Source organism: Xiphophorus maculatus, chromosome 14, assembly GCF_002775205.1.
Source record: "Xiphophorus maculatus strain JP 163 A chromosome 14, X_maculatus-5.0-male, whole genome shotgun sequence".
Classification (NCBI taxonomy): domain Eukaryota; kingdom Metazoa; phylum Chordata; class Actinopteri; order Cyprinodontiformes; family Poeciliidae; genus Xiphophorus; species Xiphophorus maculatus.
This window is the reverse complement of record NC_036456.1, coordinates 9,728,723-9,741,879: the sequence shown is the minus strand read 5'-3', so window position 1 is coordinate 9,741,879 and position 13,157 is coordinate 9,728,723. Positions and strand designations below refer to the sequence as shown.

The 13,157-nt window shown below is 41.3% G+C and overlaps 2 protein-coding genes across 3 annotated transcripts; one reads left to right on the top strand and one right to left on the bottom strand.

Annotated features, from left to right (window-relative positions):
- Window positions 1–37: 37 nt before the first annotated feature.
- On the bottom strand, window positions 38–3,764 carry ino80b (INO80 complex subunit B). Of its 2 annotated transcripts, none has more exons than XM_005807237.3 (5): window positions 3,676–3,764; window positions 2,420–2,618; window positions 2,190–2,332; window positions 1,656–1,828; window positions 38–1,161 (listed from the first exon to the last, which is right to left on the bottom strand). In XM_005807237.3, exons 1-5 carry the CDS (start codon window positions 3,713–3,715, stop codon window positions 697–699), a joined length of 1,020 nt encoding a protein of 339 aa, XP_005807294.1. In that variant the 5' UTR covers window positions 3,716–3,764; the 3' UTR covers window positions 38–696. The 2 variants fall into 2 exon arrangements, with proteins under 2 accessions (XP_005807294.1, XP_023201634.1); XM_023345866.1 differs by having other exon boundaries at window positions 1,656–1,792.
- A 325-nt stretch (window positions 3,765–4,089) lies between these two features.
- On the top strand, window positions 4,090–13,151 carry aadat (aminoadipate aminotransferase). Its single transcript, XM_005807238.3, has 15 exons — window positions 4,090–4,182; window positions 4,275–4,368; window positions 4,715–4,786; window positions 5,083–5,251; window positions 5,380–5,512; window positions 5,919–5,993; window positions 6,873–7,082; window positions 7,190–7,255; window positions 7,362–7,444; window positions 8,385–8,481; window positions 9,361–9,422; window positions 9,536–9,600; window positions 10,452–10,558; window positions 12,492–12,593; window positions 12,681–13,151. Exons 3-15 carry the CDS (start codon window positions 4,720–4,722, stop codon window positions 12,720–12,722), a joined length of 1,278 nt encoding a protein of 425 aa, XP_005807295.1. The 5' UTR covers window positions 4,090–4,182; window positions 4,275–4,368; window positions 4,715–4,719; the 3' UTR covers window positions 12,723–13,151.
- The last annotated feature ends 6 nt before the right edge of the window (window positions 13,152–13,157 follow it).

The window sequence follows — 13,157 nt, the reverse complement described above, 5'->3', positions numbered from 1 at the left end:
AGGCCGTTTCAACTTCAGGTCGGATCGTTGCAGTGCCTTTTTTTTTTTTTTTTTCTCACCGTGAACGCACAGTGAGCTTCCCGACGAACGAATACCTCCTTTCCACTTTGACCAGCTGACCTGTCGGTTTTGTGCTGTGAACTTTACAACCCTAAACCAGTGAAAAAGAAAAACGCTGCTGCATGAATCTCCATCCAGTAAAGCTAGACTGATGATTTTTTTTTTTTTACAAAGCAGTAAACATGTGTTGTTAATTTAAAGTTTTGTACAGTTTTGTATGGGAAATTGTTACATAATAAAACACTATTTGACAATAAAATGCCACAACCTTTGATTGTTTCAAGATAAATTTACTTGATTCCGTTGAGTTTTGAAACATAATTCAGAGTGTAAAATATGTTTAACAATAACCAAAATGTCGTCAACATTTGGCAGAACCTGGAGAAAAAAACCCTCCTCCTCCTCTCTGTAGTCATGATGATAGAAATCATAAATATTTGGTTACATTTTGGTACAAACATTTGCAGCACTGAAGTATGATGGTTTAAAAAACAAACAAACGCAGTAACAGAGACAAAAAGACCATGTTGAGAAGTCACGCCACACTGAAAATGAATTCATTTCTCAAAAAGACATCAAGTTCAAAAATATACCATTCACATCAGGGTGTCCGATGTGAAGAACAAACGTAATGGCTCAAGCCGCGCTCTGCGCAAGCTGCAGGTTCTTCCTGTAGCACTCCAGGCTGCAGAGAGGAACCCCGGTCTTAGAACAAGAGTACTTTTTGAAGTTGGTGCACCCAGCCACGCCACAGTTCACCGGAGCCGCCGGCGGAGGCGGAGGAGGAGCCGGCACCGGCGTGGGAACGCCCGCGGGGAAGGAGATGGCGATTCCCCGCGCCGAGTCGCTGTAGCGAACCATGGGACACTGGTTCTGCTTGGACTTCCTCTCTTTGAGGCTTTTGATCTTGGCCTTGCTGGTTTTTGTCAGTCTCTCGATCGTCTGGTTCTTGTTCTCCTCGGCCTTCTTGGCCGCCTGCAGACGCCTCTTCCGGGCTCTCTCCTCCCGTTTCTGCATCATCTCGGCCGTCATCTCCTTCTCCTTGTAACCCATGGGCAGCTCCAGCAGAGGCTGGCTCTGCTGCTTGTGCAGGAGGGCTTTCTGAAGAGGAACGCCAAGAAATGGGTCATAAAGACAAGGCTGATTTCATGAATCAGGATGGGTTTATGGTGATTTACAAAAATATCCAGAATTCTACAACCTTTTTATGTTAAAAACACAAACTATACGCATGGGGTACCACAAGGTTTAAACCTTGGACCCCTCATATTTAACATTGACATGCTACTTCTAGCACAAGTTATAACAAGTAATAAGATTATCATAGCATATTGTTAAAATGCAATTTTTTTATGATTATTTGCTGTAATGTTTTTATGGTGTCAAGCACTTTGAACTGTCTTGTTGCTGAAATGCACAAATAAACCGTAGTAGTGTATCTTATCGCGATTTAAAGGGAGAATGTTAAAAGGAAAGTTGTAATTTGTTCCACCCACTTTCATCCAACCTTAATGGCCCCAACTGCAAAATAAAACACATATATATATACATAAATAACACGTTTTGTTTTCCATCGTCCCTGCTCTCCACCTCACCTGTCTGGCGGTGAGCAGGGACTCGTCAATCTCTTTCTTCAACTCTCCGTTGTCATCGAGCTCGCCCTTCTCCAGAGCATCCAGCCACCGCTCCTCCTCGTCCACGGGCCTGCCCAGCATGGAGTCGGAGTCCATGTCTGGCAGAGGGGACGCAGCCATGTTACTGTCTTCATCTGACATCCAACGAAAAAGATTCAGAGAGAGAAGGCAGCCATCATTACTACCTAACTGTCACACATCAGTGTGTTTGCAAGCTACTTCCCTCAGGCAACAACCGAAAAGGTCGGTGGATCAGGAATTAGATGATCATTTTTCATTGATTGTAAGGCCATATTGTATGGCAGTTTAACTTGGATTGATGGACACTAATACTGTCACTGACAGTATAAACCAAAGAAATACCTATAAACTGATTATCGCAACTTTTCTGACATGTAAAACTTGTTTATTTCCTCAGCTAATGGTTTCTTCCTCAAAATAGCAAAATGGACTTTGGCCCATTAATTCATGCATTAGGCGTTTAATGTAACCTACCCAACCAGGCTCTGTACTGCTCCAAAGGTACGGAGGGCTCATCGTCATCATCGTCTTCGTCTTCATCGTCCACGTCGTTATCGAGGATCATCAGCGGTGAGGGAGGGCGAGCCACGCCAGGATGGACGGTGAAGGTGGGAACACTGGAACGGGACGCAATCCCAGTAAGTGATCGTGTATCCAGATGAATAAACAGAGATGTTAGCAGTAGGGACGTGAAGCTAGCAAACCTCTTGGTGCCCAGAGTCTGGCCCCCCAGTTTGATCTTCAGTCTGAACTGAGACGGCGGCCGAGGGACGGGGACCGGGATGGGGACAGGGATGGGCTGGGGCTCCGGGGCCTCGACAAAGCCGTGGTGTTTCTTCTTGTGCTTCTTGTGTTTTTTGTGCTTCCGCTTGTGGATGCTGTGCAGACTGGAGCTGCCTTCGCCTGCAGGGAACAGGAAACAGACACAAAGACCAAAAAACATATTGAAACGTTTGTAATATTACTGAATTGAATCATAGGCCTGTCGCAATAAGCAGTGAATTAATTAATCACATGATAAATTTAAACAAGCTCAATCATTTCCATTTGTATGAATTGTCATTTTTCTCTTTTCTCTCTCTCTACAGAAAAACTTGACAAGAAAAGTCTTCAGTCTGGTGTACTGGTTTCAACTACTCTTTGTTTACAAAGACTTCATTTTATTTGTTGTTTTGTTTATTTATTTTGGATATTTTAAATGTATTCCAGCTCCAGTGTTAAATGTTCACTATAATTTAAAGTTTATTGATCTCTCAGAATTGCATTATGACGCCTTTTGCCATTATAGTACGTGAAAACGATATCAAAACAATAATATGAGCCGTTATCGCAATGACTTCTGGGACAATTCATCGTCCAGCAAAATTAGTTATCGTCACAGATGTTGTTGTAATTATATGTTTACATAAGGAAACAAATAAAACAAACAACAAGCGGTGATTTAATATTTACGTTAAACTAAGAACTTTGGTTTCATTTTTTTTCCCTCAGGTTTAAAATAAAAACAAATAGTGATAAAACAGAAATAAGAAAGTCGGGCACCTAAATCTGCGGCTATAATATTCAAATCCCTTCAAAATTGTTGATATGTTTGATTGAAAATATGTACAACAGAAGCTTTTTATTGCATGTATTTATCGTGTGGCGAATGTTGAAAACAGTCCATCCTACCATATGCGTCAGTGACGTCACTGGAGCACAAGTTGAGGATTGGATGTTGGTATCAGAAAACGGGAAGCCTCTCATTTTATATTTCTATTATTTTGGATTTCAATTAAACCTATCATATTGACAAATAAATCGAATAAAACTGCTGTTTATTTTTCTATTTTATTCTTGTTTTTAATCTACCATCTCATGAGAACACGCGGGGACCGATTCTCCTTTGATGGCGTGCCAACCACAATATAACGCAATATGATTGAGTTACGTTTTCATGAATAAATAATCCGCAACTTACCAAGAAACCTGGGATGAATCATGTCTTTCCTTTTTCCCATTGGAGCTACGGAAACCAACGTCTGCGGCTCTACATGTCAACGCAGGTTTCACTGTGGCACGTAGAACTCTCTAAAACTCGGTTCCTTACCGCGGCAGAATACCTGCGACCATTGTTCAGCCTAACCGACACCAGCGGCTGTTCAGCACCACATTTGTTGTCGTTTGGGATTATTAGGCTCTGACGCGACACACAAATCAGCTGCTCGAGTTAAAGAAAACTGTTTTCCTCTATTTTCGGGGGAAAAATAGTTTAACAGGGATGTTCTGAACTAAAATATATATATATTAGCATCTACTGTAGCAGATTAGCAACGTTATGCTAAGATGGGCTAAGCTATCAACACGGACGTATTTCTGGTCATTTCCGTTTCCTGTCAATGAAAACGGTACGCTGCTGCCCCCTAATGGACGAAACAAGGAAAGCTGACAGACACGACGCCCGAAGCACAACGTCGTTTCCAACCAGGTGAGGCTTAACAGCCATCTTTACAGAATAAGGCTGTAGTTGTTCAAGCGGAAGTGTGGGTCATAAATCTGTCGTTGGTGTTTGTTTTCCAGCCCGGATAATATAGCGCAGGCACACAGCCGCTGATCACTGCAGGTATGCACGTTGAAGAAATACATTGACCAGAATCCACCGGGACACTCTAAGGTCAGTTATGTGTAGATGAGCGTGGCTGTAATAACAACTTCGTATGCTATCTACCAATGTGTAGCCAAGTTTCTCGTTTTTAACCCAACACGATTTATTTCCTTGATACGTTCCTTCAATGCGAGCTGGTTTCCTCCAAGTGTACACAGTTGAACTCATGCTGAAAACAGAGCATGTCAAATATAGTTCTTCTCTCTGCTCTTCAGTTCTACTGAGAATGCAAAATACGCAATAACTCACGAAAACAAAGCAGACTGTTCTCTACGTTTATCGTGGAACCTGGATCTGAACTTCTCATCTGCAGAGGAAAAGTGCCTTATGTTTTCATGCTTGTGTAATTTCACAGGAGTCATGAATTACGCTCGCTTTCTGACAGCAGTCAGTGGAGCCAGGAAACCCTCCCCGATCAGGCTGCTGAGTGAGTTTCTTCTCCATCACAACCACCTGTCCAAACACCAGCTACTCTCACAGGGAAGGATCCATGTTAGAGGAGGCTTTAATGTACTAAAACCTGACTGTGCTGCTGGGTCAAGGGCGACTCATTCATTCCATGATTGCGTACATCCAATCACCAATCAAAAGTTATTTGGTTCTAAATTATGCGTACGTGGTATGACAGACGAATGAATACTTACCAGAGCACAGCTTCAGTACCAAGATCTTGCAGTACGAGTTGAAGCTTCAGTGTCTTCTCTGTTTGTCTCCCTCATGAAGCTGAGCTGCAGCAGCGGTCGCCTCCATCCCTCATCTCTCTGGCCGGTGGCGCGCCAAACCCCAACACCTTCCCCTTCCAATCGGCGTCCATCCAGGTCAAAAACGGCCCGACGGTCACCTTTGACGAGACCGCGATGAAGAGGGCCCTGCAGTACTCCGCCTCTAACGGGTGAACCACACTCTTCCGTCTCACATTTTCCACTCGTACATGGAGTTTTACTGAGCTTCAGTCTCCTACATCGTTCTCTGTTGAGCAGCGCAGTCAGATGACTAAAGTTGCGTTTCCACCTGTGTTAGAATCCCCGAGTTGCTGACATGGATGAAGAACCTGCAGAAGGACCTACACAACCCGCCAACCATCGACTACAGCCAGGAGAACGGGCAGATGGACATGTGTGTCACCACAGGAAGCCAGGAGGGACTCTGCAAGGTAACGTTGCATCCCAGAGTCATGAAAAGAGTGGAATTTGATGTTTTTGGTCTTCTTGCTGTTGATAAATGTGGGAAGATAGACTAGATGTTGGGAAATTTTTGTTGTACAGTACTTCCAGTATTTATTCTGCTTTATTCAGTCTTCTAAATGTTCCATCTATCCATCCTACAAATTGAGAACTCTGGAAATTTGATTGTGAAAAAGTTTTGACATGAAATATTTCAGGGACGTTGAGGTTTATGTTTAGTCTCCTGCTTGCTTGCTTGTCTTTAGTTGTGCGACATGTTTAGAAGCTCTGACAATACCTGAAATTCTGTTGCTTTGGCAGCACAAAGCATCCAAGTCAAACATTTTAATGTTTTTGATCTGATGTTTGACTTACTTGTGTTTTTTCTTTTCTTAGACATTTGAGATGCTGGTTAACCCCGGAGACAACGTTCTCCTGGATGCACCCACATATTCTGGCACGCTTGCAGCGGTGAGTCCTAAGCCTGTCACATTAAGCGATAAATTAATTGATCACATAATAAATTAAAATGAGCGCAGTAATTTCAATTTGGCAACAATCGTCCTTGTGTGCCGCGGTGGCGCAGTGGTAAAGCGCCTGACCCATCTATGGAGGACTCAGTTTTTGATGCAGCCGTCGGATTTGAGTCCCGGCCCCTTTTGACCTTTGCTGCATGTCTTCCCTCCCCTCTCAAAACCTGCTATCAAATAAAGGCCCCTAGAGCCAAAAATATCCTTAAAAACAAACAAAATTAATATTTAATATTGTTGAAGTCCTGGCAGTTTGCACTGCCTGCCACTTATGTTTTTTTCCTTGTCGAAACTGAATGGTTATTATTTTTTGAAATGCAATTTTGGTAACAGGGTCTAATCCTGTCGCTGTAAGGAAGGCATGATAAGTTCAAACAATCTAAATAATTTCCATTTGCACGATTTATCGTTTTTCTCCTTTCTCTCTTTTTCTACCTAAAACTGACGAAAGTCTTCAGTCTCAACTAGCCATTTTTTTGTGAAGGACAATTTTGTTTACAGATGTCATAATTCATTTTATTTGTTGTTTCTGTTGTTTTGCTTATTTAATTTTAATATCTAAAATGTCTTCCAGTGTCACATCTTCATTCGAATTTAAAGTTTGTTGATCTTTGAGAATGTATCATTGCATTATTGTGCCATCACCATGAAAACGGTCTCAAAACAACAGTATTATTATAGCATCGTTTATCGCTGTGACTTCTGGGACAATTTATCGTCCAGTAGAATTTGTTGTTGTGACAGGCCTAGAGAGAACCTTGTTCTTCATCGGGTCGGGAAACATACAGCAACTCCAACCTTATGACCTTTGTCTCTGTAGCTCCATCCTCTTGGCTGTAACATCATCAACGTTCCCAGCGATCAACACGGCATGATCCCGGAAGCCCTGAAGGAGGTCCTGTCTCGCTGGGACCCATCAGAGGTGCACGAGCCCGGCAGCGCGGCTCCCAGAATCCTCTACACCATCCCAAACGGAGGGAACCCCACCGGCGCCTCCATGACAGCGGAGAGGAAGAGGGACGTCTACAAGGTTTGTCCGCAGACACAAAGACTCCGGTGTGTGTCGGCGGTCATCTTGATCTTGTTCTCAGATTTATGAAAGCAGTCAGTGATGCTTCTGTTGCTGTTTTGTGACAGCTGGCTCAGCTCTATGACATGCTCATCATCGAGGACGACCCATACTACTTCCTTCAGTTTGAAAAGGTTAGCTTGTTTGTGCGTGTGGTTTTTGTTCTTTTTTTTTTGCCTGAAAATGAGTCGCAAATCCCTGAATGAAGCCGACTCGCCTCGTGTGTCTTCCCTGCGGCAGCCGTGGGCTCCCACCTTTCTGTCCATGGATGTGGACGGGAGGATCATCCGGACCGACTCCTTCTCTAAGATCCTGTCATCAGGGTGAGCATCTGATTCTTTGTTGCATCTCTTCACAACCTGAATCACAAATTCAGGTTGTGATTTGACTGAACAAAGTCTGGACCTTACCTGCAAGATTTTCCTGCAAGACTGTTGTTTTTATTTTTAGGAGGGAAAGTTCCTACACAGTCTGAAAAGTCTGTTTGATTTTCTAAACTTTTATGTACGTCTTACATTTTTCAAAGGACAAAGCTCTAACAATGCTCAGTACATGCACTGATTTTCACATTGAGTAATACTATTTTAACATCCTGTATTTTAAATATGCAAAATTACATGATTATATAGCGTTTCACACATTAGTGTTGTGGTGTCTGGTCTACTGATGAATGCATGTTCAGAAATTAATAAAAGGCCATTTTGTATATCTGTTTGGTTTCTAGACATTTTAATTGAACGTGTGGGTCTAAAATGTCAAACAAAGCCCTAAACCCATCATTTTTAGGAATTTAAAAACTGAAGCTCACATATAGAAAATCTGTATTGAGCTTAGTAAAAACGCCATTGGTCATTTAACAAGTCCAGGCGTTATACAATTTGAAAAAAGAAAGAATCTAAGTGAGTCCCAGTGCCACAAAACAGTGAAATAACCCTTTAGCACACTGGAAGTCATTTTTGTCATTGTTTTGTTTCACTATTCAAGGACCCTCTTATCAGTTTTAGGATTTTATAAATGTTCTGAATCTTTTTAGTAACCATTGTCCGGAACAAACAGTGTCACGTCTTCACTATTCAGTTACCCTCAGCTTTTGGAAATCTCCCAGGTGAAACACAATTTGTGCAAGCCAAGTGAATTCAGGTTGAGAAGCTTGTTAGATTTAACAGAGTTAATCTTTCACTACAAGTCATAAGCAGAGCTCCACCTCTGCGTCATGTCGCCGCGTTTCATTGCTTTTTCTCTGTCCTTTTTGTTTGTTTCCAGCCTGAGGATCGGTTTCGTCACGGGTCCCAAACCGCTGGTCGACCGGATCGTGCTGCACATCCAGGCCTCCACCATGCACACCAGCACCTTCACACAAGTGAGGGAAGCTTTAAAAGTTCTTGTTTTATTTTTTTGTTTTTTAAAATACAACACTTCTGAAATCAACCCACAAAGAGAGAAGGGTCTGATTTATTGTCAACATCAACATTGCAACAACTTTCTCAACCTCAAAGAGCAAAATAAAAAAGGTGGAGGGTTAACTTCTTCACACTGAATTGAAATATATTTTAGAGCACATTCATCTCCAACTTTTAAAAAATAATTTTTGTAACCAATAAGATAAAAAACGTATTTTTTAAGGGGGACCTGGCTAAGATGTTTAACAACCACTGGCGCTCCTAAGTGGGGGCCAAGCGGTGCCATGGTCCCTTTGTAAAAAATGTTGGCTACCTCACTGGCCCCTCCAGAGAAGCATGTTAAGGTCATAGAGAGGCATACATTATAAAACCCAATAAATACATTTATAATGGATATTTACGAATGTATTTATTTATACATATATATATTTATTTTCTTTTTTCTTCCTTTAACCGTATCCTCCTGAAAAATTACTGGCCTGTTCTGGCCGCTACAAAAATTGCACAGTTAAACACAAGACAACTACAACAACAACAAAAATAATTACATTAAATTTCCAAGCAATAAATGAAAAAGTTGCATGTTGATTTTGTTTCTTAGTTGTCTGAAAAACAATGTGGGGAAACCTGTTTTCCTTGCTTTAGCCTGTAAGTGGTCCTGTTCACCTCAAACCCATAAACACCAATAAGCTGAAACAAGCCTGTAAGAAAGGCTTGCAATATGATTGTATCCTAATTACGTTGATCCTAATTACGGTCTTGGAATAGGACAAATGATCTCGCGGTTCATATTGCGGTAATCCCGTCGTTTGAGCCAGATGTTTTTCCTCCATTCTCAGCTCATGGTGTCTCAGTTGCTGCACAGCTGGGGACAAGATGGCTTCCTCCAGCACATAGACAGGTACCATCTTCTCCCGCATTACCGGTCCGACCCGTCTGGGACACAGCTACATCCTGTTATGCTGCACAAAGTTAATAATAAGACAATCACTGCGGTTTCTTCTGCCCTTGCAGGGTGATTGAGTTCTACAGGACGCAGCGCGATGCTATGATAAACTCCGCTGACAAGTGGCTCAAAGGTTAGCGGACTCTGCCTTGAAAAGAACACTCAGCATTGAGTCGACTTAAGTGTTTGAAGCATAATTTTACATAATCATTAGTCATGGACATATCTTTATTGTGGATTAGCAGGTTCTGTTTTGTTCTTTAATAATAATCTCCTTGCTGACAAACAAAAGCAATACAGTTAAGCCCAAAATTATCATTTGGCTTTGCCAGCAAATTCCTGTTTATCCCAAAGGGAAATTAAATGTTGTGTCGATGTAACTCATCTTCAAAGAGTCATTGTGGATGTTGATGCTAAGATTTAAGGTATAAAATGGGATGTAAATGACATTTACTGCTTAACGATGACACAAGGAGGCCTATGATGTTCCTCTCTGAACCTCTCAGCATCCCAACAGCGTCTTGTCTCACGGTAGGGATGGTGAGTTCAGGGTGATGTTTTACTCTTACATTTCGTCCTCTCACAAAGCTTTGAATGTATGCAAAATATTTAGGTTTGGTCTCAAGCGACCAGATCACCTTCTGTCCCCATCATGGCTCACGTGGAGCTCCTTCAAACACAGCTCTTCCATAAAGGAAATATTTGTGGAGTACTTTTTTTTTTACAAAGTTTCTGCCTTTTCCCCAACTTTTGGCACAAATTGCGTCCCAGATGGTTCAGTGCAACCAGCCGTCCTGTTTCGACACCGTGCTTCGCCAAGAGTGAGGAAATCTTGACAAATCTCTGTCGACAGGGAGATAAACAACCTGATTTCAGTTACAGTTTATTGCACAGATTTGTTGCAGTAAAACAAAAAAGCCCACTAAATCAGGAAGGCCACACACTCTCTTTTTTTTGTTTGTTTGTTTGCTTGTTTGTTTGCAGACGCGGCCGAGTGGCACGCCCCGTCAGCAGGCATGTTCCTGTGGATGAAGCTGAGGGGCGTCGCTGACACCCAGCAGCTCATTATGGAGAAAGCGTTGGAGAAAGAGGTCAGCACACACCTGATTTGACTCCACCTAATTGGAATCTGCTGCACTCTAACATGCACACTGCAGGCACCTTGAAGGTATTTGTCTATGTCAGACTGAGCTTCACGAGGGCAGCTGTAGGTTTTGTCTCTCAGCGGAGAGTAGGTTGGTTTATGTGAGGCAGCCACTCGGCACATTGTTTCCTCCCACACACACACACACACACACGCACACACACACTGGGTGTAAAACCCTCATGACGAACAGCCGACCAGCTTCGTTTAACCGTGAGTGGGCGCAGTCAGGCTTTTCCAAGGTCTCTGCACAGCGAGTCCTTCAACTCATTATCCTGACTATATGAAGCCCTCACAATGTCTGCAAGTAATTGGGTAATTAAATTAGGTGTATGTTTATTTAATCGGGAGCAATGCGCCATAAATACATTAACCTTATACTTGAAATTTTAAATTTAATTAGGTCGCCGCTAGCTTCCTGCTTTTCTCTCTGAGTTTTTAGAACAACGTCCTGCAGCTTTTATAACCTAAAGAGCCGTTTTGCTCTCAGGATAGACAAATAAAACTCGATTAGAGCCACAAATGTGACATGACTTTTAGAAAGAAAAAATATCACTTTTTAAGACAAATATCTACTTTGTGTCAGTTTAAAATAAAAAAAATTAAAAATCCGATTTTTAGAATTTGAAATAAAAATAAACATAAAAGACAATGGATATGGTTTTTCTTTTTTTAAAAAGAAAAAAAAAAGCACATATATTCCAACCTAATTACTAGAAAATCAGATTTAAAATCATATTACTGGGACTTTTTGTGTCCTTCTTTGTGGAAATTCAGTGCACATGTTACACCGTTCCTTTTAATTACATTATTAAAAGCAATTTTCCAAAGAGTCCAATTTGTGGATCTTGAGGCAGACCCCTGCCTAAATATATAATGAAGTACAAAATTATCTGTCTCGTTAAAGCACTGACAGTTTTTACCGTCAAAGCAGTAAATTAAATTTCAGATTGCAAGTGCTGTGATGGGTTTAATATTTTTGTTTTTTTAGGGTGAGAAAAGCCAGGTGTTTGTTCATAAGAATATTAGTCAGTTTGAAGGGTACTCTGCTTATTTACAGCCTTTTCTAACAAATAATGTTGGAAAAAAGGACAAAAACGTCTAAAAAACATATAAGAGTTTTAATGTAAATCTTTTTCTCAGCTTTCTCAAGAGTTTTCCGCTCACTTTCGTTCTCTCAGCTGAATCCAGTGTAACACTCAAAGCCTTTAAAAATTGTGTGCGTTTTGACTAAAAAGTCGTGGCTGAAAGTTAAAAAACAAAAAAAAACTTTAATTTGTATTCCCCTAATTTTATGACACCCACACTGATGCAGTTTCCCTGTAAAATATACAACACAGGATCTTCAGGATGCAGTGCTGTGCTAAGATTTTTACACAAAGATGGTAGCTCATTGAGGTCAATATTATAAACAAAGGCACTAAAACTGAGCCTAGTGGCGCTCCCTCTGTAAATCCTTTTAATGGAGAAACACGTGTTGCTGACGTTCACAGACTGCTGTTTCTTAGGTAACTGGGGCTGAACGTTATCAGAAAAACATACGACCTAATATATTCTTGGTGAATGCGGTGAAGACAGTTGGATTAGTGATAAACAAGCAAATATTTAACTCTGCAACGTGAATGTAAGTCTGAAAAACAATTTTGAAGTCGAGGTGGGCAAATAATTGTTAAAATAAACTAGAAATATGGTGTTGGATATATATGATCTTTATTGAGAACTCATCGTCATCATTTTTGCGTAATTTGTTGGAGTCGTGACAAGGCAGACCATTCCAGACAAGGGATGAAGGAAACCTAAAGCTTTAACAAGCATTCATGAGATTTCAGGGTCATGTTTTCTCTGTGGCCGTTCTGATCGTCTCATAAACGTCCCTGAAGGTGCTGCTGGTTCCCGGAGGCGTGTTTATGATCAACAGCAGCGACCCGTGTCCCTACGTCAGAGCGGCCTTTTCCCTCTCCACACCAGAGCAGATTGATGAGGTACGCGGACGAAGAAAGAGGAAAAAAAAAAACACACATATATACTGGTAAAATCCTGAACGTCATCTCTCACATTTCTGTCCACAGGCTTTCAGAAGACTCTCTCTGCTCATCAAAGAGGGTTTGTGACCAGAGCTTCCATCTTTCGGGGCAGATGTTGGATTTTTTTTATTGTTCGGTGCAATTGTGAAAGTAATAATTACCTCACGTTGGATTTTAGCCAAAGTTAAATTTAAAAAAATCCTCACTAGCAAGAAAGGCAGGGAATAAGCTTTATACAGGTAATTATCAACGTCTTTAATATCTGCAGATTTTCTTTCTCTCTTCTTTGGTTCATTTGGGGTTTTTTTTGTCAGAGACAAACAGAACTGCAAAGTTTTTAGTGAGAAGTAGAATAATATATCCATCACATGTTCACATGAGCTGAGCATGTGGCGTGTTGGGTCATCGTGTGGAAGCAGGTGAATGTAACCGACATGAACAGTAGAAACTCATTAAACCCATCCTACTACAACTAGTCCTGTTGGACGAACATCTTAAGAGAAAGCTGCTATATAAATCAGT

Coding starts and splice junctions, on each gene's coding strand:
- aadat (XM_005807238.3), top strand. CDS start 4,720: ATGAATTACGCTCGCTTTCTGACAGCAGTCAGTGGAGCCAGGAAACCC. Junction 7,445..8,384: donor TCTAAGATCCTGTCATCAGG/GTGAGCATCTGA, acceptor GTTTGTTTCCAG/CCTGAGGATCGGTTTCGTCA. Junction 9,423..9,535: donor TTCCTCCAGCACATAGACAG/GTACCATCTTCT, acceptor CTGCCCTTGCAG/GGTGATTGAGTTCTACAGGA.
- ino80b (XM_005807237.3), bottom strand. CDS start 3,715: ATGGGAAAAAGGAAAGACATGATTCATCCCAGGTTTCTTG. Junction 2,619..3,675: donor GATTCATCCCAGGTTTCTTG/GTAAGTTGCGGA, acceptor TGTTCCCTGCAG/GCGAAGGCAGCTCCAGTCTG. Junction 1,162..1,655: donor CCCTGCTCACCGCCAGACAG/GTGAGGTGGAGA, acceptor GTTCCTCTTCAG/AAAGCCCTCCTGCACAAGCA.